Below are 26,961 nucleotides of genomic sequence, written 5' to 3' on the forward strand. Positions count from 1 at the left end.
TGATGCCCGGTGCTGCATCAGAGGAGGTCTGAATCACAGCTCACCTGAAGCAGAACCTGAGGATAAGAGAACAAGCCGGGGAGCGCAGGGCAGGTCAACAACCCTAGAGGTCAACTCCCCTAATTCTCTCTCTCTCTCACACACACACACACACACACACACACACCCAGGAGTAATGGCTGAACCATTCTGGTTTCTCCTAGGACATGTCCCTTTCCATCACAGTCTAGTGTCTTTTTTTTTTTTTAACCATAAGGGACAATGGATCTTTACTTCTAGATGACTAACATACCTTAGAGCAAAATTTTTAAAACGAACTGATTCATATTTGATCTTCTTTTAATTTCTAATCACTTTTCACTGGTCTTCTGTTTTCACTTTACAAGTTTGGGAAAGGGGTGGGTTGGGAGGCCTCAGGTGGCCAGAGTTTTTTGTTTGTTTTTCCTTATACTGGAAGCTCTCTTATCCTCTCTGTCTCCCCACCTTCCAAGAGCAGTTGTTGAGGGATTACAGTGCCTTCGGGGTGGCTGGCCCGAATAAAGAATAACCTTTATTCTAAGAAATGCACATCTTGCTCTGTACCCTCCTCCTCCCCTGCCCCATATCATACTCTCTCGGGACACAGAGAGGAGCAGTTTCAGAGCTCGCCCTTGAAGAGCTCAGAGTGCTGATGGAGGAGACACGTGCAGGACGGTGGGACAGAGTGCTATAGACAGGTCGTGGAGGGGATGCAGCCACATGCCTGCGAGCCAGCAAAAGTGTACGGCGGTGTCGGGGGAGCTGCTGCCTGAGTGACTTCTTGAAGAACACGTGGGAGGTGGCAAGAATTGGGGCTTGGGGAACAGATCAGTCCAAGTCCTGGCAAGAAACAGATAATTTGAGTCATCTCAGGGAGAGTTTAATAAGGGACTATTTACAAAGGTGAAGGCAGAGTGCAGGGAAACACAGTACCCCGGGGAGCCCTCAGCACCCCAAGGCCTGTGGGGGCAGGGCTGTGAGAGGTTACCAGAACCCGGAAACAGAACCGTGTGCCCCAGCAAAGCAGCCCGCTGATGCGGTACACACAGGCCAGCCTCCCCGGGCACCTAGCACTGGGGAGAGCAGATCCAGAGGAAGGAACAAAGGAAAGCTGTCCATCACAGAGACAGGAGAGGAGAAAACTCCTTACAAGGGGAAGTGCGCACAGAAAGGCACGGAGTTGCGAAACAGCGCAGCTTGCTTGGGCACCGGGAACACAGCACGTGCCGAGGCGCTGGCAGGAGCTGGGAACACAGGGAGGTCAGGGCCTGCTTAGAGTTTGCCTGGAGGGCTCAGGGCACTGATGGGGGCCTGAGCAAGGGAACGACACAGTTGGTAGTCACGGTTCTGTGAAGGGGAGACTGGAGGAGGACATGAGCAGAAGCAGGGAGGCCAATAAACAGGCTACTGCAGTATGGAACACCTGAGGGAAGAAAGAATCTGGACCCAGGGCTTGCCAGGCAGAAGGGCGAGACTCAATCCCTGCCCTGCTGCTTACAGTTGTGAGACTCCAGGTGAGTCTTTTGAGCCTCAAGTTCTGGTTTTGTCATCCACAAACAGGGGAGTTGTCATGAGGGTTAGAGTTAGGGTAAGTCAGGGACCAAGCACAGGGCAGGGTGACTGACACGCCCTGGGTTAAGCAGTGCCCAGACTGCACAGCCAGGCTGGTCAACCGGAGTCCAGGCAAGAAAAGCTGAAGGCCTCACTAAGGCAGAGGCTGTGATCATGGATGGGACATGGATTCAAGAGTCATTCTTCCAGATGTGAGAATAAGGAGGGGGAAGAAGAAGAGTCTGAGTTGTGTCGCTTGGAATGACCTGGCGAGTGGGTTAAACATTAACTGGGTCAAGGGACACAGAAGCAGGAAAAAGTTGAAGGGACAGGGAAGGAAGAAGAGGTCTGTGGTTATGAACAGGTCAATGATGAGGAGCCACCAAAGCACTCAGAGGGACTTGCCTATGAGATGACTGGAAACAAGGGACCCAGGAGAGAGGCAAGACACAGGCTCATCGGGACTTGGGAGGGTGGCTGAAGTCATGGGAAACATGAGATCCACTGGGAAGCAAGTAGAACAAGAGCAGGGCTCATGGAGAGAATCCCACTAACAGGATCCATTTAAACGGAGGACAGGACAGGGGAGCTGGCACAAAAATAGAGCAGGAAAAACCAGGAGAGCAGAGGAGGAATAAGGGAAACCCACCATGGAAGCTGAGTGAGGAAAGAGTCTCCAGGAGGAGGGAAAGGGCCAGAGCATGAAGTGCCTCAGAGAAACCGAATGGGATGGGGCCAGAAAGTGAGCCAGAGACTCAGCAGCTAAGACATCCCTGGTGACCTCCGCAAGGACGGTCCCTGTAGAGGGCACAGGAAGCCCAACTGTCACGAGCTGGAAAACGAGTGGAGGCTTCGGGAATACACACAGCAAACGCGGTTCCAAGGAGCCTGGCGGGGAAAGAGCAGGCTAGCGTGGTCGGCCGCAGGAGTATCTTTTCTTTTCACGATGGCAAAACCTGAGCCTACTTATAGGCTAAAAAAGGAGCAAGACAGAAATAGCCTCAAGATCCAGGGGAAATGCAGAGAAAATGATGGCTCAAGAAACAGACGGAGAGGAGACAGGGTCCAACCAGAGAAGTTCACCCCAGAAAAGAGGCCGCAGTGCTTCCTCTGGGCAGGGGGCACCGACTGTGAACCTGCCGCACAGGGGGCCGTCGACCCCTGGCTCGGCTCCCTCTCCCCTTCTTAGACAGCATTTTGGTGGCCTTCCTCAATCAGCTAAGCCTTTCTCTAGCATGGTGTTGAGGCTGTGTTGACGTGCAAGTCGGAGGAACGAGACTGGTTGAGGGGTGAGGTCAGTCTAATCTTTCAGGAAAGTGTCCTGATTAAAAGCAGAGGCTGTTTCACCTGCTCCAGATCTGCATTTTACTGTGCATTCCGTACCTCCCTCTCCCCCAGGTGAGGGTGACTACCATGGCTCAAAATGTAAGTATGTGCAATCAGAAACATTCTGCTGCAATCTCATTAGAGAGGAGATACATATGGATCCATCCTGGCTCTGAAGGCCTGAAAGACAGGGCTCATGTAAATATGTGGGAGTTGGGAAGGGAGGCCTGCCAGGGACACTAAAGGTTCTCTTGGGACCTGGTTTATGAGCGCTTGCAGTTTCTCTTGCATTTAGCTTGTCAAATTCCTCTTTGTCAGCTAAGGCATCTGCCAGGCTTCATTGTTTCCTTAGGGCTGTGTCCTTTCCATCAGTGAACAAAGGCAGTTGGGAGGGATTTAGATTTAGCTCTTCTGATTAAAAAACACTCCTGAACACACATATTTGCACACATACATAAAAATAAATGTGTGCACATGTATGTATTATGTGTGCATGTGCACGCACACATTCATATTTTTTTTCTTCTTTTTTAATAGTGTTTGGGAGTAGGGATAGGCAGATCCGACCACTAGCCCACTGCCCAGATGGCCGCTCCAACTTTCGAAGGCAATGCACCAGCAGTACCCCACCACCTCTGGCAGTCAGTATCATCTTCCAAGACTGACTGTGTGCTAATGGGAGACAATGAGAGACAACAAGCTCATGTGCAGATCTCAGCCATCAGGGGTGGTCCTTCTGAGGCTCTTCCCCTCCAAACATCCTTTTATTGGGACCATCACTAAAAACGAAGATGAACACACTTACGGTTTATTATGGTTTCATTTCTCCCATCTGCCCTCCGATAGTTATGAGAGCAACTGGACAAGAGATACAGTCCAAGGCCAAGATAATCAAGAAAAGGCCATCAACCCCTGAAGCAAAGAGCTAACTGCACAGCAGTGAGAGAGGACAGGGCTGGTGGCATCTTGGCCAACTTGAGGAAGGAGCCTATTTTCAAAGGCAGCCCTGCTTTGTGCTTAGTCCTGCAGCATGAAGAGATGTTGGGCCCTCTCCTGGAGCAAAGCTGAACAAGGTCGCTCGGCTTTGTGTTTTTCAGTGTTCTCAAAGGCAATGCTGCCTTTTTAATAGTCGTTTGTGTGCTGTTTGTTATCTTCTAACAGAGTATATGTTCTGAAGCTTTAATGCTAAGTTTTTGGTCACCTTCCCCAAATACCTTCAAACATGGGTCACATCCAGGGTTCAACAAATGTGCTTAGGTTGTCTGGTTCCCAATCGTGGATAGAGGTCTCTAGAATGAGTATACCCACTTCCTGGGAGTTTTGCAAAGATTTAAGAAGAAGTCAATTCGATTTAACAAAAATATGACTGGAGCACAATTATGTACAAGGCAGTAGTCAAGGAGACATAAAAATGAATAAGATGCAGCTCCTACTAAAAACATAAGACAGATAAACAAATAACTACAATACAAGGATGAACTTACGGGCTATAAAGCCTCGGGGTCCAGAGCAGAAACAGAAATTAGATCCCCACTGTGGGGGTGGGTATGAAATCAGGAAAGAATTCCTGGTGGACATGTATTTAAAAGAAACCTTGAAAGATGAGTAAGGATCTGACAGGCAGAAATGTCAAATACAACCGAACACAGAGGACTCAGTCATGGTTCGATCATGACTGCTGCCAGCAACTGGGAAAAGCCCTAACTCCTCAATGGCTGCTTCCCTGGGTCTCCTGACAAAGGGTGTGGGGACCCGCGGACAGTTTCGCTTTTCCCATTCCACATTGGCTGAATTCCACACATTACCCTCTGGACCTCCCAGTCACCCTCACCTCCACAGTCTGAGGTCTGTGCTAGGAAGGAGAAAGGAAGACCGGGCTCACAACCGCCATACTCTTAGAGGAGGGACATCCCCACCCTTCCTCTGAACTGTGCCAAGACACAAAGAGGAGCCCACAGAGGGCTTCCCAGCCAGGCTGGAGGACAGGGTCCTGCAACACAGAGTCCGGCTGTCACTGTGGGATGAGCTATGATACTGTCTTGCCAACAGTCCTGGGGACCACCTATTAATGGCAAGGGCTAGCCGGAGATGGGCTGCGGAACAAGGACCATCTTTCTTTACTGACCTCTGGTGTTGAGGTTGTCACACAATAATCCTTACTTACTGGTGTGAAACAGACCCTATGCCAGCTTTCCCATACCCCTGTGACCCCAGGACACTCAGGGTAATCATAAGGTCTTCTACATAAATCCTCTCCCCCTACCTAATTTGAAACCCACCAACACAAAGATCGGTTTGTTTTGAGTAAGACTCCTCTAATGACACGAGATGCTAAAGTAAAATCCATTGATCATTGAAGCATTAAGTTACGAAGAAAGTGAGACTGGCTTGTTTGTTTCTCCTCCTATAGTAGGGCTGCCAACGATAAACCTTTCTAGCTTGACATGTGAAATATTCGAAGAGGCTTACAATACTTACTGGCACCAGGGGTCTTACTTTGGAACTGATAAACCTCAGGACTAGGCAGCCTATGAATTATCCAAAAAAAAATCAGAATTTTGCAAGTATGTATGAGAGTTAACTGTTCTGGGGAGAGAATCCTGTTTTCATCAGATTCATAAAGATACCTGTATCCCACCCTGTAAAAGGTCAAGACCATCCAGTGGATACTCAGGCGAGTATCTACTTGGTAACAAGGAGAGGTGTCATGGGGAGAAGGGCTGGTTTTACTTTGCACACACTTTTCCATGCGAGACTCTTCAATGCTTTGCACAAATTCTAAGTGAATTCCCTTTACGTGCTCAGAAAGGAGAGCAGGAAGAAAAGAGTAATGAAATTTGAAACCAGGCAGTCGTTCAGTAATAGAACTGGGACCAGGCCTGGTTTCCCTCTTCCCCTGGTCTCTCCTCCACAGGGTAGTTCCCTCCCAGGTAGACAGTATTTAATTACATCGTTTTCTAAATTTGGCCTAATTGGATTTTCCATCGTTATTTGTGTAAAAGGTGCCCTTGAAGGCCTGGCACGGAGAGACTGGTCCAGGGGTTTGACTTGGATGGTGCCTGTGGCCATCTTCAGTTTTCTGCTGTGCACATCTATTCACCCTCTGGCTGGTTTCCTACCTCATTTGGGCTGTGCTTTTGGCCACCAAGAGAGGCAGAGAATAAGGCCACCAAGAAGACAAGTAGGTTTAACGGCCTTTTTGAAGTGAATGTTTCAGTGACAAGCCTGCCCTTGGTTTGTCATGCAGTGTTTACTGAGCACCTACTATGCTCTACAGACCACTCCAGGCAGTAGGGATACAGTAATGCACAAAATGGGTGTGGCCTCATGGAGCTCATGCTTAGAACTATCGTGATTGAATTTAATTACCAAGTGAGATCCACCAGAGGCAGGAAGCCCTCAGAAAGGGCAGAGGTAAAGAGAACAAACTTAACGGTTACCACGGGTAAAGGGGGTGGGAAGGATAAATTGGGAATTTGAAAACTGCACCTCTTGAGGGTGATGGGAATGTTAGCTATCTTGATTTTGGTAGTGGTTTCATTGGTGTATACCTCTATCAAAAATTCATCAAAGTGTACATCTGAAAAAAAAGAAAGAGAAAAAGAAAGGGCCGAGGTAAAACTACAAAGACTCACGGTGAAGTCACTGGTGTTTTTTTCTCCCCACTTCCTCACATAAGAGGATTCTCCCTCATTCCCTCTGTGTTCAGACTGTCACTAGCCTGGATGGTCCGAGCTCACAACAGCTTGCAGACTGACCCCTCTCTACACTTTCTACTGCTGTCACCCTTTTGTACAGACACTCTGCCATTATCCTCAGATTGCTGGGCAATCTCTCCCTTGCTCCCCACCCTGACTTGAGTCTCCTCACATTTGGGGCGCATGGCATTCCACGCCACAGGTTTCCCTAAAACATCACTTTTGCTCTGGAACTCTCAGAGTCAAAGCTCTCATAGGAAGGCTCTAAATACGGATGTGGAAGGAAGTCCTTGACACGTTCCTGAGAGAAAAACAGGCTCACAGGAGAACTGTCAACAGAGTAACAGCGGACCGTGAAACACACCTGAGTGTACATTTGCACATGCAGTGGTACTAGAAGCAACAGATGTGGAAGGAAGAGCTCTTGACTTTCTCCTTTATAAAACCTTGTCACTACTTTATCTTTTAACAACAAGTGGTATGTATTATTTGGTCATTTTAAAGCTTACACCTCAGCCATGCTCCCCTGGGCACTTACCTGAAGAACTGTCATGGGAAGGAGGAGTCACCGTGAGGACCTTGAGATGAGCTCTGCCTTATCTGTCTTTGCATTCCTGGTGCTTTCTACACAGCATACAATGACTTTTGAGCAGAAAGGATGAAAGAAGAGGAGGAGGAAGGAGAGAGAAGAAATGTGTGTGCTAACATGAGCACGGGACACAGAGTCACGAGCCCTCGAATGAATTAGGGGTCAGCAGTCCCTTGTTGGAGCCTCACAGTCCATCCTAGGCATTTACTGAGACTTTCTAAATACCAGGAACCCTGTCAGCCTATAAAGATTAAAGAGCAGAACTTGCTTTTAAATAAAGATGAAGAATGGTGAAAGATAAACATGTATATAATTATGTAGGGTTGAAAACAAACAAAAGACGAGGAGGCAGAAAAAAATGAAATAAGAGGAGAAACAAGAGGAGGAGGAGGAAGGGTGGCACTGCGGGAGGTCCTGGAACTGCTGGTGTGTCGGGAGACGTGGGGACACACACGACGGGCACGAGGGAGCAGGCTGGCCAAGTGGTGGGTACCAGTGTCAGCATACAAGGAACTGCAGGATGGTAGGCACTGGTGAAAACACACTCAAGGCCTTGGGAGGAAGCCGCCTGCTGACAGAACGGGGTCAGCAGTGCTGAAGGAGGTATTCCAGGACGGGAGAGAGCTGGACATACTGCTAGGGAGCAAGAGGGGGTCCACGGAAAGTGAGAGACACGGTAGCTGGGGAAAGGGTAGCGAATGCTCACGGTGCTGGAGGAACAAGTGGAGACGGGTCTGAAATGCAAAGAGGCAGGGGACAGAGTGTCAGTGGGCAATGACACAAACGTCTAAGGGGAGGAGGAGATCTGAGGAACCTCAGAGAAGATGGGGTCACCTAAGGAGAGTGTGTTTGTACTGACAGAGTTGACAGGCAGAAGAGGGTGAAAGGTCTTGGCATCTGAGAAAAAGGAATTTTTAGCAGGGGCAAATAACAAATTGTAGGGCAGCCCTGGGGAACCAAGAAGCCAGACAGCACGAATGATTTTCCTTCCCCTTCTTAGTTCATAAGCTTTTCCATGCATAAAATTGGGTGAGTAACTCCTACTCATTCATATGTATGAAAAGATACGGTCTATGAAAGATCCCAGAGCTGGAGGGAATAAAGACATCAAGTCGATGTGAAACATCACTCACAGCTAGAGGGATGGACACTCATACCCTTCAGATGGGCTGGCCCGTAAATGATGAGAAGTTAGGGAGCGGTCTACAGGCTGGGCTGCTTCCACATCTTTGGTTATCAGTTTTCCCAGTTTAGCAGAGGCCCCTTCAAGAACCTCACACAATGGGAGGATGGAGGAGAAGACACTCATTCTCAGAAAAATAACACAGGAAGATGCAGACAGTCACCCTGTCCCTTACAAATCAGGGAAAGGACAAATGAGATATGAATGTATCAAAAGCAAACAACTGGCTTCAGCTCCAGGTCTGCTCATCTTCCCTGATCTTTCAGGACCCTTCATATCTTGGCCCCACCCCACATCCGTAATCCGGTGACAATGGAGTGAAGGGAACACACGTCAGGGTTTGAGCTGGGGACCTGGGCACATGGAAGTTTGAAAGAAGGGAGCTCATCAAGTAGAACTGCCTCTCTCTGATTTTGGATAAACAACATGGGTTTTGGAGTCATCTTTAAGGATTCTGAGAGCACTTTTTGGCTCCACAGAACAACGGAGTAACCAATGACAATATAGTCTATCTTCTCTCCTAAGAATGTGATCCTACCTCTATATTCTAAATTAGGATAATAACTAATTCCATTTTTAAATAATGCTTTAAAAATTATACACATTTTAAGAAATCTTCTGTCTTCATCCTTTATAAAGTTATTACTATCTTTTCTTTTAAAAACATAGTATTTGTTTGACCCCACTGCTAAGTTCCAACTCATTATACCATGGTTCTCCTTTCCATCCCTGGCAGACTCTGCCCCCACCTCTCTATTGAAACTGCTCCTGTAGGACTCAGTACACACTCCATCTCATAAACACCAGCCTTTCTTCTGCCTTTGCTCTTCTTGATCTGAACTCCTCATTCTCCCTTCAGGACCAGAAGCCCTTTTCGTTTATTTTGAAGCCTTCAGAAGCGCTGCCTAGGATTTTTTTTTCTACCTTATTTCCATAATAAGAACGTATTAAAGAGTACTTTCTATCTCACTTAACTTGACTTACCATATTCTTAAAGATAATTCACTATCTTTCGTCTTCCATTTTTGCTCTCAACCTACTTGTGTTCCTTTGTAGGCAATATATTTTTCCCCTCCGGGTTGTTTTAAAATCTCTGTCTTTCATTCTGTAGTTTCATTACTCTGAGTCTAGAGTTTAAGAATCAATTTCTTTTTATTTACCTTGCTTGTAATTTGATGTGTTCCTGAATCTGAGGGTACTCATCTTTCCTTAATTTTGTCTGGCTTGATCACTTAAACTCTCGATTGTTAACAAAGTTAAATGTGCTACAGGGAGGTGCCTGATTTCCCAAGAAATCCTCAAGCATCACAGCATAGGTTTATCAATCCCCAAGACAGACAGCATTTCATTCACCTTCAAATCTAGTTTTTTTATGTCCTGAATTGTATTATCAGTTGAAATGATAAATACTAAATATGAAGGCAAATAAATGAGGGGGCTTGTTTTGAGAGACGGATGACACTGAGTGAAGCAGTGAAACTTGAAAGGACAGAAGCTCAGGAGCCAGGCTATCCTCCAGCACTTAGTAGTTATGTGATCATGGAAATGTTACCTAATGTCTCTGAAGCTCGATTTCTTCATGTGAAGAATGAGAATGACAGATTCTGCCACTCAGGGTTGTTAGGATTGAGGTAGCACATGTCAAATTTCATCTGACTGTGGATTACAGGTAGGTAGGGACTGTCTTGCTCATCACTTGCACCAGTTACCAGTTTCTTGCCCTTTCAGTGCGTGCTCTGTGATAATGGACAGAATTCCTTTAAGTATTCACTCCTTTACTGTGAGCAGGCTATTCCAACTTCCCTGTATAGTGGAAGGACACGGCAGGAGGAAAGGGCTTCTCTTGCTGGTTTCAGCTGCTGCAGTCTAACAGCAGGACACTTGATGGTAGTCTGTCCCAGTCACATGCCCAGAACATAGTGGTCCAGTGACCTCACATTCCCAGCATGGCTGGGTGGTCACCTACCCACAGCCCTGCCTGCAAAGACCCTGAGCGTTTCAGGCCTCCTATCCACAGTGACACCCCTCCTCCCTCCGTGCACCTACCCACCAGATGTCCTTCTCCTGCACCTGGCCCTTGAGGGTTGCTTCCTATTTTCCCAGCAACGAGGGACCAGCTGGGGCCTAAACAACCCAGTGAGCTGCTCTGTAAGCCAGATGCTGCAACACATGCTCCACGGTGAAATCTGGACCCCCGCCTGGGAGGGGGCTCCCCCTCCAAGTTTGTACTTCTCTGTGTACTCTCCTTCAGCTCTAGAGGACTCTTAAGACTGCTCTTTACATCTTGAAGATACTGTTTTGTTACGGATTAGTAATTCTTCACAATTCTTCTCCTATTTAAATCATTGTGTAAGTTCTGTCTCCCAGTTGGACCCAGACTGATAAATCACTGTTCTCCTCAGTGCCGAGCACAACGAACAGCAGTGCACATCAGTTCTCCATGTATCCTTTCCTCCCTTCCCCAGCTAGCCCTGAATAATTTATCTCTAACTTGTTCAAAATCAAAGCCTGGCTCAACTGGAGGGCCAAAACTGGAATGCACTTCCTCTGATTTCTAATCATCTCACCAACTGCCTGGATGTTAATTAATGTCATTTCTGGGGACTGACTGGAAACCCTAGGGGGCTTTACCTGGTTTGATCATTTATACTCAAAACTGGAGAACTACTTCCAGTCTGGCTCCAGAAGATTTCCAGTTGATTAATTTACTTCCTCTGGTTTTTAAGGGAAAAAATACATATTTTATTTTTCAGTCTGATCCCTAGCATTGAGGAACATAAGTCAAGGGATTTTTTTTAAGTCAAATATGCTAATTCTTCCAGTGCCAGTATGACAAAGGTAGAGGACAGCAATGCAGTAAAACTGAAATTCAAAAGCACAATGACTTTTATAACCATACAACTACTCCAGTGCTATTTTTTAACTTAAAAAAAAAATAAGCATGCCTTTTAAGTCAGCAACGGCAAAATAAGCATATTAACTGAGGAAATGAAATCTAAAACAAGTAAAGGAAAAATACAAACATGAAGTCTGCATTTTCTAGCTTCTCCATTTTATTCAATAGCCTTTATCAGTGACTTAGATGAAAATTTTCTTACTAAAGTTTCACTTAACAGAAAACTAAGAGGGACAGTTAACCTGTTACTAGGACCTGCTCTGATGGTTTACACGGGGTCAACTCAGCTAAGCTAGAACTGTGTGTCTTGGCATTCCCTTCCCTGCACAGCTGCAGTTTAGGACTGTTCACAAGAGAAATGCGTGGGGGATTTGGGAGGCAGAAATGAAGTAACAACGATGCTCTAAAGGTCATCACTGGTTAGAGGGTGACAGCCTTCAACAGACGTCTGCGCCTGTCCCTTTGCCAGTCCACTCTAGCACATGAACGCACCTGGCATCCTGCACGCTCTGACTTCTAACCCACACCAGGGCTGGCTCATGACCTCTCTTTGGTCTTTTTTGGACTGTTTACTTCCCAGCTCCTACTGCAATTGTGTAGGTCTAAAACCTATAACAAAGTCCTTATGCCATAACATTCACAGTTGCCTGCTTCCCTAATTCACAAGAATCCAAAAACCCTGAATAATGGGTTCAAATGAAATATATCTAATTTAACAAGGGTATATGTAAAGTTCTGCATTTAGGCTAAAAAAAAATAAAAGATAAAACTGCAGGAATAAGGAATGAGTAAAAAAGACGGATTGAAAACTATTACTACGAATATCCTATGGATTCTGGCTGATAAATCCACCATGACCCAGGAACAGATCTAATACAGTTTAACAAATAAAATTTAATGTGATCTAATTCTTAAAAAAAAATGCAAAACTCCACATCATGAGGGCAAAATTGTGTCTCTATAATTTACACTAGTAAGACAGCATCTGGAATATTGCATTAAATTCTAAAATATTTTAAGAGGAAATACGTTATTTTTTAAATTCAAGTATAGTCAGTTACAAAATATGGCATTTTGATATTTGGAAGTCTAGAAAAAAAAACAAGAATGGCTTCAGGAACTTTAGAAAAATAAGATCTATATATTTGTGGCTCCAGAGAGTAGAGCTAGGATAAATGGAAAAAAATTTCATGAAGAAATTTGCCTTCACTTAGCAAAAGAACCCCATAACAGCAAATCACTTTAAGGAAACAGAGGCACCTTGTAATGGAGGGGAAAATGGACCACATGTTCACCACAGTCCTTTAACCGCTGAAAGTTCCATGATTTTAGAGGTTACCTGGGGTTCAAGGAGGACGAACAAGGAGTTCTTACGTAACGGGTACAAAGTCTAGAGTGATGAAAATGTTTTGGTTGCACAACATCATGAATGTAATTAAGGCCACTCATTTGTATACTTAAAAATGGATATACTACAGCAAGTTTTACATTTTATATATATTTCATCACAAGTGAAAAAAAATGACTCTGTTACTCTGTGTGAGGGATGCAAAAGATTTAAGTTTAAAATTTACTTAATAAAAAACAAAAATATCATTACTGCTATGTTAAAGGTATTTCTTTTCAACAAGAAGAATGTATTTTTCCATAAAGGAGTTTTCCTAAAGTGAACGCTGCAGTAATCCAGCGTTTCGTCAAAGTAACAAGCAATTGCGTCTTCTTCAGCAGCATGACTGAGCCAAAGCAGAGTGGTTCCTTACTGGCAGAAATATACTGTACCCCAAAAAGCCCATCTGTAAATATTACCATATTATCATGACGACAAACGTTCTTACCGATGATAAAATGGGACACATACGGTTTAGAAAGAAGTCCTCTTTCATCTACCTGAAGCACATAGATATGCAAATCCATACATACAGAGACCAAAACACCACGATTTAATATATGAGGGAAAAAACTGTCTTGGAGACTGGAAAAGAACTAGCTAAACTTCATTCCTTGGTTCATAAACACAGGCTGCTAAATTTTGATAGATCAGGAAGATATCCACAAGACATCTACAACAAGAAACTTCGCTGTGTGGATTTTTTTTTGAAGCGGGGGCGGAGGGTGGCCAAAGGAAAATTCATTTTAAGATTTATTTGACGTTTTCTATCCCACCCACCCCCCAAAAAACATACTTCTTCTTAAAAATGAATGAAAAAAGATATACCACACTAATATTAATGGGAAGAAATCTTTGAAAAAGAACAAAGTTGGAGACTAAGACTACATGATTTCAATAATTGTTATTAAGCTACAGTAATCAAGATGCTGTGGTACTGGTGTCAGGATAGACAATTAGCTGAATGGAACAGAATAAAGAGTTCTGAAATAAACCACACAGATATGGTAACTGATTTTCAACAAAGGTACTTCAGTGGAGAAAGAACAGTTTTTTAACAAATGAGGCAGGAACAACTGGAAATCCATTTGTGCAAAAAAACAAAAAAAAGAAAACAAAAAAAAGAAACAAAAGCAAAGTACAAAAACCAAAAACCAAACCAAAACAAAATAAAAACAACAAAAAAAGAATTTTGATATATTCCTCACCCATATAAAAACTGAATGAAAATAGATCATTTATCTAAATGTAAAGCCTGAAACTATAATGCTTCCAGAAGACAACACAGAAGAAACTCTTTGTGACCCTGAATTAGGCAAAGATTTCTTGAACATGACACCAAAAGCACAAGCCATAAATTTGAATTTCATCCACATGAAAACTCCTGCTCTTCAAAAGACACTATCAAGAGAGAAAGCAAGTCATACTGGAAGAACATACTTGCAAATCATATACCTGATAAAGGACATGTATATAAAATTTATCAGCAACCCTCAAAATTCAATAAGAAGAAAACACCCCAGTTAAAAATGGGCTAAAAGATTTGAATAGATTTGAATAGAGGCACATACGATGAAAAGATGCTCACCATCATCACTCACTAGGAAAATGCAAATTAAAACCACAACGAGACATGAATTCACGCCTATTTGCAGGGCCAAAAATAACAAGACTGATGATACCAGATGTTGGCAAAGACACGAAGGAACTGGGACTCTACAACCACTCTGGAAAAGTCTGACAGTTTCATAAAAAGTTCCACACACACCTACCATATATAATCAGTCATTCTACTCCTGGGTGTTTACCCAAGAAAAATAAAAGCACCTGTCCATACAAAGACTTGTAATACAAACAGTCACAGAAGCCTTCATTGTAATAGCCAAAAACTGGAAACCACCAAAATGTTCATCAGCATGTGAATGGCTAAGCAAACTGTGGTATACTCACACAATGCACACAAATTAGTAACAAAAGGGATAAGCTACTGACACATGGAATGGCAAGGAATGAATTTTTTTTAATAGAAATACATTTTATTTTATTTTGGGGGGGGAAGTAGTTAGGTTTATTTATTTATTTTTGGAGGAGGTACTAGGGATTGAACCCAGGACCTTGTGTGTGCTAAGCATGCACTCTACCATTTGAGCTATACCCTCCCCTCCAAGGAATGAATCTTGAAATACTTCTGCTAAATGAAAGAAGCCAGGCCCCCCTCCAAAAAACAAAGACAAAAACAAACAAAAAACCAAGGGTATACTGTATGTATGAATACTGTATACTGTATGATTCTATTTATACAAAATTCAAGAAAACACAAACTCATCTATTATAACAGAAGTGAGATCAGTAGTTGCCTGGGGATGTGGAGGGTGGGAGGGAGGGAGATGGAGCAGGGAGGGATGAGAGGGAAAGATTACAACAAGATACAAGGAAACCTTTGTGGGCAACATATGCTCATTGTCTTGACTGAGTGATGGTTTTAGGAGTGTACACATGTCCAAACCTACCCAGTTACTCATTTTAAATATGCTCAATTTTGGTATGTCAACTACACCTCAATAAATCTGTTATAAAAAATGAACAAAATGGCTTATTTGGGATACGTTAAAACTTTGTTTTGAAAGTCCTTTCTTTCAGCCAAGAAAAAGCAAGATTGAAGTTCATGACCAGCATCCACACAGAGGTCACCTTTGTATGTACAGGATGCCACTGAATAAAAACAAAAACAACAAAACAAGAAACTCTTCCTTTTACAAAGTGCAAATGGTAAAGGTTTGTCCATTCACATCCTTCAAGCCCAGTTCTGATGCAACTTGTTTCTTGAAGCCTTTCCTTATCACTCAGGTGGAAAGTGATTATTCCTGCCTATGAACCACTATAACACATACTAATTTTCCGGTATTAGTTCAGTACATTTATCCAACCACCCATCATACACTTATTAAATGCCTCATCGAGGCCAAAGGCTTCATGCTAGAAATATAAAAGTGAGTTGAACAGAATTCTCCACTGTCAAGAGCCTCATAGTCCAGTGGCAAAAGACAGACATTTTTAAGTAGCAGTAATACACTGTAACTATTATTTCAACAAACACTTAAAAGTACAAAAGGAACACAGCGGAAGAAATCCATTTTGTCAGACACACTGTCTTGGACCACAATGATTTGTTCAGGACTCCATTTTCCTTCTAGACAAAAATTCCATGAGAACATGAGACCGTGACTTACTCATTTAAGTCATCTACTAAATTCCCTAGCACGGTACCTGGGATGAGTGTTTTAAATATATATATATTTGTTTGAATGAACAGAAATTCCATTTCATAGGCATCTACTCTTTGACTTAGGAAGCAGGACCACCTGATGTCAACTTCTCAGGTTGAGTTCCAACCTTTATTCACTTTTTCAACCAAGGCAAGTTATTTCAGGGGCGACAAAATCAAAACATAAATCTAGGTCCCCCAAATCCCAAAAGAATAGCTAAAACCCATTCCCCCAGTGAAGAAAACAGGAAGGAAGAAGAGATGGGGCAGGGCTTGGTCAGCAGAGATCCAGCAGAGAAGAATGACACTGATGAATCAAAGGTCCTGCCATCGGTCCCAGGAGGGCCCCAGCTTTCATATGTGTGGCTATCAGGTCCTCCTCTGCCCAGAGAGCACACGTGGATGGCAGTCATCTAGTCTCCGCCGGAGTCACACCTGTCTCACTGTGATGTGAAAGCCGTTTCTAGGGATTCTATTTGTGACTGTCTGCTTTCTCAAATGATCATAACCCCCTTATCTATGCACCAATCTCTGAAGGGGAAGAAAAGTGGAACAGATAACAACTGTGGGAAATTATAAGCACAGGGTAATGCAAAAACCCAGTTCCCTCATTTTGAGCAACATATATGCAATTATGAAATTTAAAATAAAACTAGCACAAAATGAAAAGGTTTCAAATTACAACTAAAAGACTTGGATTTAACACCAAGCAGACATCCTTCATAGTTTCTTAGTGCAGTTGAGCATAAGAAGAATTTTCCCCTCAATCTTAAAGATAAGGTAGATTTGTTTATTGTACTTACATCTACAGAAACAGGTCTCTCCGGAGGGAAAAGCAGTATAAATTTAATCTGTCTGGACCCACCAGCCCGAAAGATGGCTCTAGGAGATGACAAGTGGATCCTGGGGACTGGGCTCTTACCTGTAGATAGGGTCCTGCATCACCAGCATCTTGCTCTCATCCCACGTCCACTCCTTTTTCTGCAATAAAAGAAGCTGTAAATGAATAAGTTAGGCTTGTCCTCAGCTACAGAACCAGGGCACACACTGAGCTATTAATGCTTACGCAAACACATGCATTTGCTTCTGGCCTTGTTCCCTCTAAGGGGCCTGGGGCAGACTGCTCCAAAGGACAAGTGGAAAATGTCAAGCATCTAGTCTGATCAGTTTCCTTCAAGCACTTTAGGAGAGTGTCTCTCAAGGGCGCAGCGGGTAGGGCAGGAGCCAAGAGGTCTCAGGGGACCACAGTTAAAATCATAATTTCATGGAGAAATTATCAGGAAAAAAAAAAAGGTCATACATCACTCCAGAGGAGCTGAAGAGGGGAGAACAAAAGGGAGAAGTGGCCACAGAGACTGAATGGTGTCGCCAAATGCAAATGAAAGAGAGACCCCACCTTCCTCCCTTAAAGCGGGGGAAACGCTGAACACAAGCCTGGCAAGCTAACGAGTACATGTGCAGTTACTCATAAGAGTATATGTATATCCACTGGCTGTGAATCTGACTTACTGCGGACATAAAGGAGATGGACCCCTAAGTAGCTGGGGATGAGGACCGGAATGGGGATGGGGGAGGGGAGAGGAGTCAAGTACTGCAGACCCCAGGTGCCTGATGAAGTCAGCAACAGCCCAGCATGGCTGGGGAGCAGCTACCACATGCCCTCAGGTCCCACCTGCGGGTGCAGGGACAGAGACTCCTGATCCATCTCCGCTGGCCTCCGTCACAGGGGCAGTGCTATGCAGGACAACTGAGGAGGAACACACTCATCTCCCCATGAAGGAGAATGGGGCACAGGAGGCTCATTACTAGCTGGCAGGGCTGAAAGTCCCAGCACTCTCGTCAGCCTTCTCTGATACCGCCCTTGGTGGTATCACCACATGCCCCTCATCACAGCCTGGCAAGGGGAGGGTGGGGGTCTGGGCTCCCCACTTGGCCTTTGCTGGCCTGGGTGGTGGGGGCCAGTCTCCCTGTGTTGTCTGGCTGGAAGCGGGTGGTTGCTGTCTGCAAGTCTTCTGCTATGCTACCTCCTTCCTCCTCCTTTCGCTAGAGAAGAGAGCAGGCTTTCTCTGGGGTTCCGTGTTCCCAGTGCCACATCAGGGTGGCAGGCTTCTTCAGCTCCGAGTCTGGGACATATGAGGTGAAAACTAACCTTAAGGAACTCATAACCGTGTGATTCCTTCCATTCCCGGCCAACCTGCCTTCTCTCCACCTTTCAGAATTTTATGCTTGTTTTATAGACAGTGTCCAGAGTTACTGGTTGTACTTTAGCAGGAGAAACAGGGGGAAATGCACCTCTCTCAAAACTAAAAGTCTGGTTGTGTTTTCTAAAATCTCCAAATGCCAGGGTTCCATCTCTTCGGAGTCACTCATATAACGGATCTCAGCTCACTGAGGCCCAGTAATCCATAGCTTTAACCAACATTTCAGGTGACTATGATATGATCCTAGGGTTGAGAGCCACTCTTTCACACCAAAGATGAGGTTAATTGAAATCTCCAAGAGACGCACGGCATACTCCTCTGGAGTCTCAGCCTGACCCAGGGAGGGCTTCCTGACTCTCTAAGACAATCAGCTGATGGTGATCCTGTTAACCACTGTCCCTGGCGAGCGCCCGCCCCTGGTGTTACTCAAAAAATGGCCACTGTGAATTAAACACAGCAGAGGCTGCTCTGCTCCTGAGGGAATCCAGCCTCAGTTTCCTCATGTTCTTACTAACAGGAAAATCTGCTCATAAGAGTTCCTGCTGCCCTGCTGTAATTTTCAAAGTTAATAGTAGAGTAAATAACTCAATGCACCAAAAAGGCCATAAAACACCAAGAAGCCGCCACACCCACTGCCCCTCTCTGAGGAAAGCAGCCCCAAGGAGGGTTCCTTCTGAAGGTGGGCGATTTGGCTTACGCTGTGTGCACCTGATGAACTGTCGTTGCTAACCCAGCCACGACCACTGGGCTCAGGCTCAGCGCCTGACTGCACGTGACGAAGATCAAGTGTCACAGAGGGGCTGGCCCAGACCTGCCAGCTCCACGAAGAAAAGACCAGTTCCCCCCAACCAAATCCTGTCTTTGAAGACTATCAGGTCCTAGATGGAGCCCAGGCTGAGCCCCTAATAACCACGGGTGGTTCTGGTGCCCAGCCGTGTGTTTCTCCACTCCATCGGCCTGTGCTGCAGAGGAAGAGGAAGCATCAGGTTCTGGCCCAGATCCCCTCGAGCCTGGAACAAGCCTCTGTTGTCAAAGGTGAGACTCTTCCTTGCAAGTCTAAAGAAAGCGACTAATACATTCATCAAAAGGAAAGTATAATGAAGCAACATAATGCAGAATAAATACTTTCCTTCTCTGCAAGGCCTCAACAGGAGAATGGAGAGACTAGGCTCCCAGGGAACCTTGTGTTAATTTAATGAGGACCATCAGAAGGGTCCACAGCAAGCAGAAAATACTTTACTTTTAAAAGAGGCATCAGCATCCTTATAGAATGTCCCGACAAAAACAAACAAACAAAACAAAAACCAAACCAAAAAAAACATCAACTTGTCACCTACTTACTAATTTTCCCTTTTCTGAAAATCTCATTAAAATCTTTTTAAATAAAAATCCATAAAATCCCATTATATCTTCCTTTAAAGGTGTTGCAGTAATCCTTGTATGAGTCTTTTCAGTCTATGAAGAGATAAGGAAGTTATCAAAATAACTCAAAAGGTGTGGTGGGTAGAGCGGACCCAGTAATACTGCAGTTATGTAAGAATCTAAGACAAACATGGTTGCAGCATTTTTACCCAATCTCCTCAACCCCCGGGTGATGCGCCAACAACTTGAGAACTAAAGACTCTCCATTCCTCCTACCCACACAGTCAGTATCCTTCCTACCGCACCATCTTTCAAATAAGACCCTGAGCCATACAGCTTCTTGAGCAAGGTGTCCCCTCATTAGGACCAGAACACAGTTCTCTTGATTTTTTTTTGACCAGGACAGGTACTCTGGCACAGTTCAGTCAACGTAGTGTCACCTGAACAGCTTAACTCAGAGGGAGGCACCACGTGTCCTAAAAATGATTTGATTCTTCTTCTCTTTGCTCTGAAATTGTGTCACACATCTCGTCTATTTTTCAAATGTTGCAGAGAAAAAAAGAAACCAGCACAAGGCGGCCACACCCTCCTCACTATTCCATATGGAAATGTTCTTCTAAGGGAAAATTTTTAGGAAAAAAAATGTTTTTAGTGAGAGAAACACAGAAAGAAAACCTGATGATCTACCTTTATGGGATTATAAATCAAACTTGGCTTTGCCTATAGAATAGAGAAGTATTTTCAAATGTAACTATAGCCAAACTCAGTTTAACCATCTTCAGAACACTCACATAGCCCCCAGTTACATCTGAAGACTTTTTTTTTTAAATGCTTGCAAGTAAGGGCTCAAAGTCTTGGTAGCTACCGTGAGGAATTTTCAGTTTTGCTACCCACTGTCCTCAACAAGCTGTGGTCTCTAAGATACGCCAGGAAATGAAGACATTTGAAGTCCAAATGGGAGTGGAAGGGAGGAGGAGGCGAAAAGAGAGAGGAAAGAAGGGGGAACGTATCTCTAAAGCTGTCAGCACCTCTTTGAGTGCTTCTGAGCGCCCATCATAGCCACAGCTCCTGCAAACAGCCCAGAGAGACCGCAGGACTGAGTGAGGCTGGTCTTCAGGCTCCTTCAACCTGAGGTCCAGGCTCAGGCAGGGCCTCACTGGTACCACCTGGAGCACAAGCAGGAACAGCACCGAGGCCAAAAAGTGAGGCCCAGGGAGACAAAGATCCACTCCTCACTAGCTCCACAAATGGAAAGTGGGGGGCGTGCCTGGTGGAGCGGACTGACGCCCTCGGGGCAGCTGTCTGGCATTTTGCCATACATACATTATACATACAGTTGGGGCATAACTCCTTTCTCTGACTTTTTGTCCCCTCCGTACCTGCCAAGGACACTCAAGGCACTGTTGAGCCTTTCAAGAGGCTTCAGAATTAGTTAAACACCCCTGTCTCGCTACGCCCTTCTTCCCCCAGCAGTCTCCCCTTCTCTCTTCTTTTTCTTCTCTTTTAAAAACGAATTCCTTACTCCAAGGTAATTAAAAAGAGTAGCTTAACTTGAAGGCAGGCTCTGCTTCATATATTGGCTAGTCAAAATTTTCTCAAGAAAGGAAGATGTTGTCACAAGAATGTGTCCTACAGACCTCCAATTATAGGAAGTTTAACTCACCAAGGGCCCCAGCTGCTGCATTCTGAAATCCATTATTACAAACACGCAGGGGCCCTGTTCCCTGGGGGCTGCTCCCAGGCAATGACCAATGTGCAGGGATCCTAAGGAGGCCCATTCCTAGAAGACACAGGGAGCCCCTGACAAATGAGTTTGGCTTCAGAACTCTCTGATGGCCCTGAAAACCTTCCTCGGACCACACTGTAGTCTAAGAGACTTCCACCCAACCTACCTTCCTATCTCCCATCCTTCCTTCCTTCCTCCCTTCCTCCTTTCCTTCCTAGCTCCTTCCCTTGGAGTCAGACCCACACTGAAACCTGACAGCTACCCCAGCCTTTCCTAGATACCTCCCCACTTTCTCCCAAAGCCATTTAATCCTATCTTGGCATTTGCTTTTTGGAGGACCTAGAATAACACAGAAAGTGAGAAAGTAAAAAAGGAAAGATACAGGAAAACCATTTTTAGCTACTTCATTTTTTATTCTCACAGGAAATTTCCCAGTTGATATAGAAAGAAAGTCCTTTCTTCCACTTAAGAACATTCATATATTGCTTCTTTAACACTATCAAAATTGATCTCAACTTCAAAGATAAACACTGAGGCTCAGGAAGTTCACTTACTCTCCCAAAAGGCCATCTAGTCCAGTGGTAACTAAAATCCAACTTGTCTACCTCTAGTCTTCATGTTCTCTTTGCTCCTCCAAGTGTATGAAATCAGTGGTGTTCACCCTCCACCGCCAGGAAGCTTTTCGCTTTCAGCAGAGGGAGAGGGAAACGGGTTTGCAGTGTATGTGTTTATGAGACCACTCAAAGAGGGAAGCACATTCTTGATTATCGACCCTTCTCTTTACTGGATCTAGTGACTGCAAATATCCAGTTCTCCATGGAAAGCTACAGTCATTTTGTTATTCCAGAATCTCCTGGCGGGGACTATTACGTGGGAACTGGTTTGGAAGTAGGTCTGTCTGGAACAGTGTGAAGAACAGAAGACAGAGTCAGGGATAATTATCACAGAGGTCCTGCCTCCTTTAGGAACCCAGAAATGGATATGGCATCTTTAAAGTCCTTCCCTGAGAACCAAAAGTAGAGGAAGAATTTGTGTCTCCATTTATTTCCTATCCATACCAGAAATGATCAGTAGGCACATCACAAAGTCTGTCAGCTTTACCATTATTCAGGCTCCTGAAAGCGATGGTGATTTCTCAAAAAAATACTAAAAAATTGGGAAAAAAAAAACAACCTTGCAAAAGCCACATTAACTCAGCTTGGTAAATTCTCCATGTCTCCATACAGAATAGGATTCGTCTGAAAACACAGCTATCACCTACCTTCAGATGTAACCTATAGATACAGAAAACACATTTCAAAATGGAAGTGCAAATAAGTCCTCACACAGTGCACAGAAATCCTAATATGCCTGTTTTAAAGTGAGCAGAAAACGTGAAAGAAAGCGGACTGGACTGAGTTTAGTCCTGGCTCTGCAATTACCTGGGTGACCTCAGGACCATTACGGGGCCTCTCTAGTCCTCTGTTACCACATCTCATCAGTTAGGGGATCAGACTACATCAGTTCTAAAGCTCTTTCTCCCAAATTCTGGTTCTATAATTCTCAGTGCCTCCTTTTCTTACCCAAATAGATCTGAGTTGTGTGTTTCCATAGGAACTAACACTACTCTTTGGGCAGAAAACTAGTTTCCTTGCAAAGTGATATCCCAGTGACAGGGTACAGGCTGGAAGTTAAAGACCCTGGATTAATTCATTAGGCATTTCCTATAGAGCAGTTTTTCCCTAAAGGAGTCTGTAGAGATTAGTACACACACAGTAGCACGGTAGCGACAAGAACGCACGTGGGATCTGAGCAGGGCAGACCTGGTTCAGACCTCAACTTCACCACTGATGGGACTTGAAGTCTTGAGCAAGTTGCTCAGTCTTCTTTTGCAAAACAAGCGTAAGGACGTTACCTACCTCACAGGATGGATGTGAGGACCTAATAAGTACACGCTGCATCAAACAAGGTCTGACAAACAGCAGGGACTCAATATACGTGGTAGCTGTTATACTCAGCCGTTCTCATTGCCATCTGAGCGCGTAATAACACTCATCAGCTTGCTCCCGCTGGTGTTCTACCTTTCCCAGCAGGTGAAATAGAACTGGAGGGAAGACATGGTCCCTGCCCCTAGAGGGTCACAACCTACTGGGGAGAGAGATAAATAACTATAATGTAATTTTATAGGAGCTGTGAAAGACCTCTCTATACATAAGGGCCATTAAAAATAGTTAATGTTGCTGGAAAGGGTCCATGTCTAATACCCCTATGTATCCTGCCCAGTTCCTTCAGCATGTTAGACACACAACACATATCTGTTAATGAGAATGGTGGAGCCTTTCTAGAATGGAACCTTAGGGGATCCCAACAAAGTTATTGGTGGGTAAGAGAGACAACGTGAAACAGAGGCCCTTTTGGACCTTTTGTAGAAAAATCCTTGGGATGAAGTTCAAGACTAATCTTTACTCAGAAGTCCACTCCCTAGCAAATGATGCTACAGTGTGATTCCAGTAAATGATCATTGTCATATACACAGAAAAGATAATTGCTTGGACCTAGCTGGGAGTTGAAGAAAACGTACTGATTGAGAAACAACAAAGCAAAGCCAATTATCTTAGCAGTGGGGTTCATACCACAAATACAACATAAGAGTCATAAGGAATGTGAGATTGTCTGTTGGTATCAGTTCAAGATGACAGCATTTTAGGCACTTGTTAATATAACCAAAAAGATGTGGTTTTTTTTCCTCACATCTCAATAAGAGATGATCACAGTATATTTGGCTACTGCCTGCACTAGAATAAAGCATCTGAAGGTCAGAGTCACTGAAGAAGTCCTTCTCATAATATTATCCAAGTGAGCAATTTCCACTGAGGCCTTTCTATGCTTGGGAATGGCTCTCATCCTTGTTTTTTTTCAAATGGGAAGATTGACAGAAGGAGAAAGAGGGAGGATGTGATAGTCAAAAGTAACAAATGAGACTTCATTTGATCCAGTTGCTAAGTACTTAGTCCTTCCTCACTTATCATGTTCATTCAGCCAGCGAGCCAACAGACACAATTGTTGAAAACACACTATAGGTGCCAGGTGTCCAAGCAAGGGCTGAGCTTATTACAAGGATGGCCCCGCCCTTAAAACGTTCCCTGGAGAGCAGGGAGTCCCTGTAAACATGCTTCTTCCCCTGGCCAGGACGCATACCACCATTTACCAGTCATGGACTGGCCGGAGAGAGAGAGGAGCCTTGGTGGCTGCTTTGGGAAGTGTGTGACCTCTGAGGGTCCCACCCTGGCCTGGAGGTCCAGGAGGCAGAAACCTGCTTGGCCTCTGGGGTCTGCTCTCTCTGTAGCCCAGAAGGTTCTCAGAGACCTGAATAAGCCCAGGTGATCTACACATACACACGCAAGCACTGAAAAGCACGGTTCCAGAGCTGGAGCAGAGTATTTGAGCTGGCAAGGTTAAAGTGATCACCTAATCCAACTCTTCATTTCATAGCTGGAGCTCACAGAAGCAAAAGAACTTGCTTAGAACTACGCAGCCAGGAAAAGAAGAGCCAGGACTAGAACCCAGGTCTTGTCATCTCAGCTGAGGGCTCCTCCCAGCATGCCACAGTGACCCCGTGAAAATCAACACGTTGTTTGCAGAAGGAGGGGTTACTCAACAATTTTACATACTAGTGCAGCACAGGCACTGGCCAATGAGTAGAGAAGTCAGGCTATATGACATGGTTCCAGTGCCTGTGGCTGAATATCGGCCAAGACTCTTTCTACACCTACAGCTACCTGGCAAGAGCTCTAGTTCTTAACATGATCAGGATGGCTGTCATTGGAATCAACCGACTGTTGCACTTCCTTAGAGACAAGTGCAGCACGTCTCCACTCAGCCCTCCTCAGTTCTATAAACAGAGACAGACAGATAGAGATACAGACACACAGAGACACACACACAGGTGGTATGCGCACACTCAGATACCAGAGGACAGTCACATGGGAATAGATGACAAAAAAGGCTGATTGCTGTTAATGTGCATTCATCTGTCAGAGGCAGTGTAAAATGAACCCTGTGATTAAAGGCATTATCCAAATCACAACCACAGCCTGAACCGGATACCACCAGGCGGGGGTGGAGAAAACAAGATGGGAGGTTCCCGTTTCCCAAGCCTGGCATCAGAAGAATCAGATCTCGGAAAGACCTGTTAGATCACCTTTCTTCTGGGCCAGCAGGAGGGTGAGCCCACACCAGAGATTACCAGGGATGGAGTTTCAAAGTGCGTCACAAGTTCCCATGGATTTCCTGGGGAAGACGCTTCTCCAGCTCGGTTTTCAGTTATTCAGTGGAAGGAGGCTGGCTTCTCCCCCAGGTGACACCTCAGCCCACACCTTCCGGGTTGTGTAACCTTGGGCAAGATACTTAGATTCTCTAACCTCAGGTTTTTCATGTGCTGCATGAGGATGACACCACATTTGGTACACGATACATGAGGGACAAGGTGAGATGGGAAGTAAGACTGTCCTTTCAAGGCAAAACTAGGAAGTCACCCCATAATGGATCAACTGCGAGGTACAGTATATTGCCCGAAAGGCACCGAGTAGGCCCCAGGACAGCAGGCCTTGGAATGTAACCTAACTGTAAGTAAAGATTATGTCAGCTGGAAGTGTATGTGCACTGGGGAGGTGGGGAGATGCTGGGACTGTCAGCCATGAAAGCACAGAAGTCAGAGAGTCATGAAGGCAAACCTTGGCAGAGTCTGAACAGACTCCAGGAACAGCATGTACCCAACAAGACCTCCATTCACATCCAGTGGACCCACTTACTGTGGAGCCAGAGGCCAGGAAACATTCTTGCCACACAACTAGCTGACTCACGCCATCTGTGCACACAGAGCAACCCTCCAGTAGCCTAAGGTCTTTTCACGTCACTTTGCCTCTGACAGAAGAAAATGTGCTTGTCAGGCTAACGTGAGCACCTGGTCTGGAACACTGTTCAGTGTCTTAAAGTGAAACCTGGTGTTCTAGACATAATATTGTAAACTGACTATACTTCAATTAAAAAAAAAAAGGCCTGGTATTTTAGTTTGTACCTCAGCCTCTTTTGAGTTTTGTCAGTGTGAGTTAGCATCCTAAGGTTCATAACTTCAAACCTGATGAGTTTGAGCTTCAGACTCTGAAAGGCTGACAGCTCAGCCCCTGGGGAGGGAGAAGTTTAGGGAAGAAACTGCTTGCTTGTGTGGCTAGCTTCCTGAGGTGACTGTGTGCCATGGATGCTGACCATCCTAGCAGGCTTGATGAAAAGATGGGTGATAATGGGTGTGAAAGCATCTGGCAACCTGGAGAGTCCACAAATCACAGCTATTATTTCATCAGCTGGTGCCTGAGGGCACTAAGCCACTAGTCTGCTCTCGCATGAAGGGCAGAGTAAAGCTATCTGATCCACGGGACGAAAGCCAAGCTGGGAAGCAGCTGTGGCCCCTTGAATCACAAGCTTGGCTGCATTGGTCTGTTTTCCCTCTGAGGATTTCTCTTGCTTTTAAATTGACATTGTCATCGTCCATAGCTTCTTTTAACTGGGGCACAGGGGGTCTCATCTACCCGACAGGCCTCAGCTTGCTTCAGGAAGTTTCCTTCTCAGGAACTCCTGAAGAGGACAATATTCTAAAGACTGTCCCACTGGCTAACCACTGTGTGCATACACGTGGGGTGGAGAGGAGGGGCAGAAAAGATAGCCCAGGGTAAGAACAAGATGGGGACCGTGGTCCCCACAGTGGAGGTATATAAAGTCAAGGA

The 26,961-nt window shown here is 44.9% G+C and overlaps 1 protein-coding gene across 7 annotated transcripts in view; it reads right to left on the minus strand.

Moving 5' to 3' along the window:
* LOC102546089 (carboxyl-terminal PDZ ligand of neuronal nitric oxide synthase protein) overlaps positions 1-26,961 on the minus strand; it is a 279,781-nt gene that overhangs the window by 62,004 nt on the left and 190,816 nt on the right. For 5 of the 7 annotated variants that reach the window (XM_006209047.4, XM_072946224.1, XM_072946223.1 and 2 more), the window contains one exon: positions 16,836-16,909. In XM_006209047.4, coding sequence (XP_006209109.2) covers positions 16,836-16,909 — 74 coding nt within the window. Of the gene's footprint in view, positions 1-16,835; positions 16,910-26,961 lie in introns of those variants that run through there. The other 2 variants (XM_006209048.4, XM_072946225.1) reach the window with 2 other exon arrangements.

This window comes from Vicugna pacos, chromosome 21 (genome assembly GCF_048564905.1).
Source record: "Vicugna pacos chromosome 21, VicPac4, whole genome shotgun sequence".
NCBI classification, from domain to species: Eukaryota; Metazoa; Chordata; class Mammalia; order Artiodactyla; family Camelidae; genus Vicugna; species Vicugna pacos.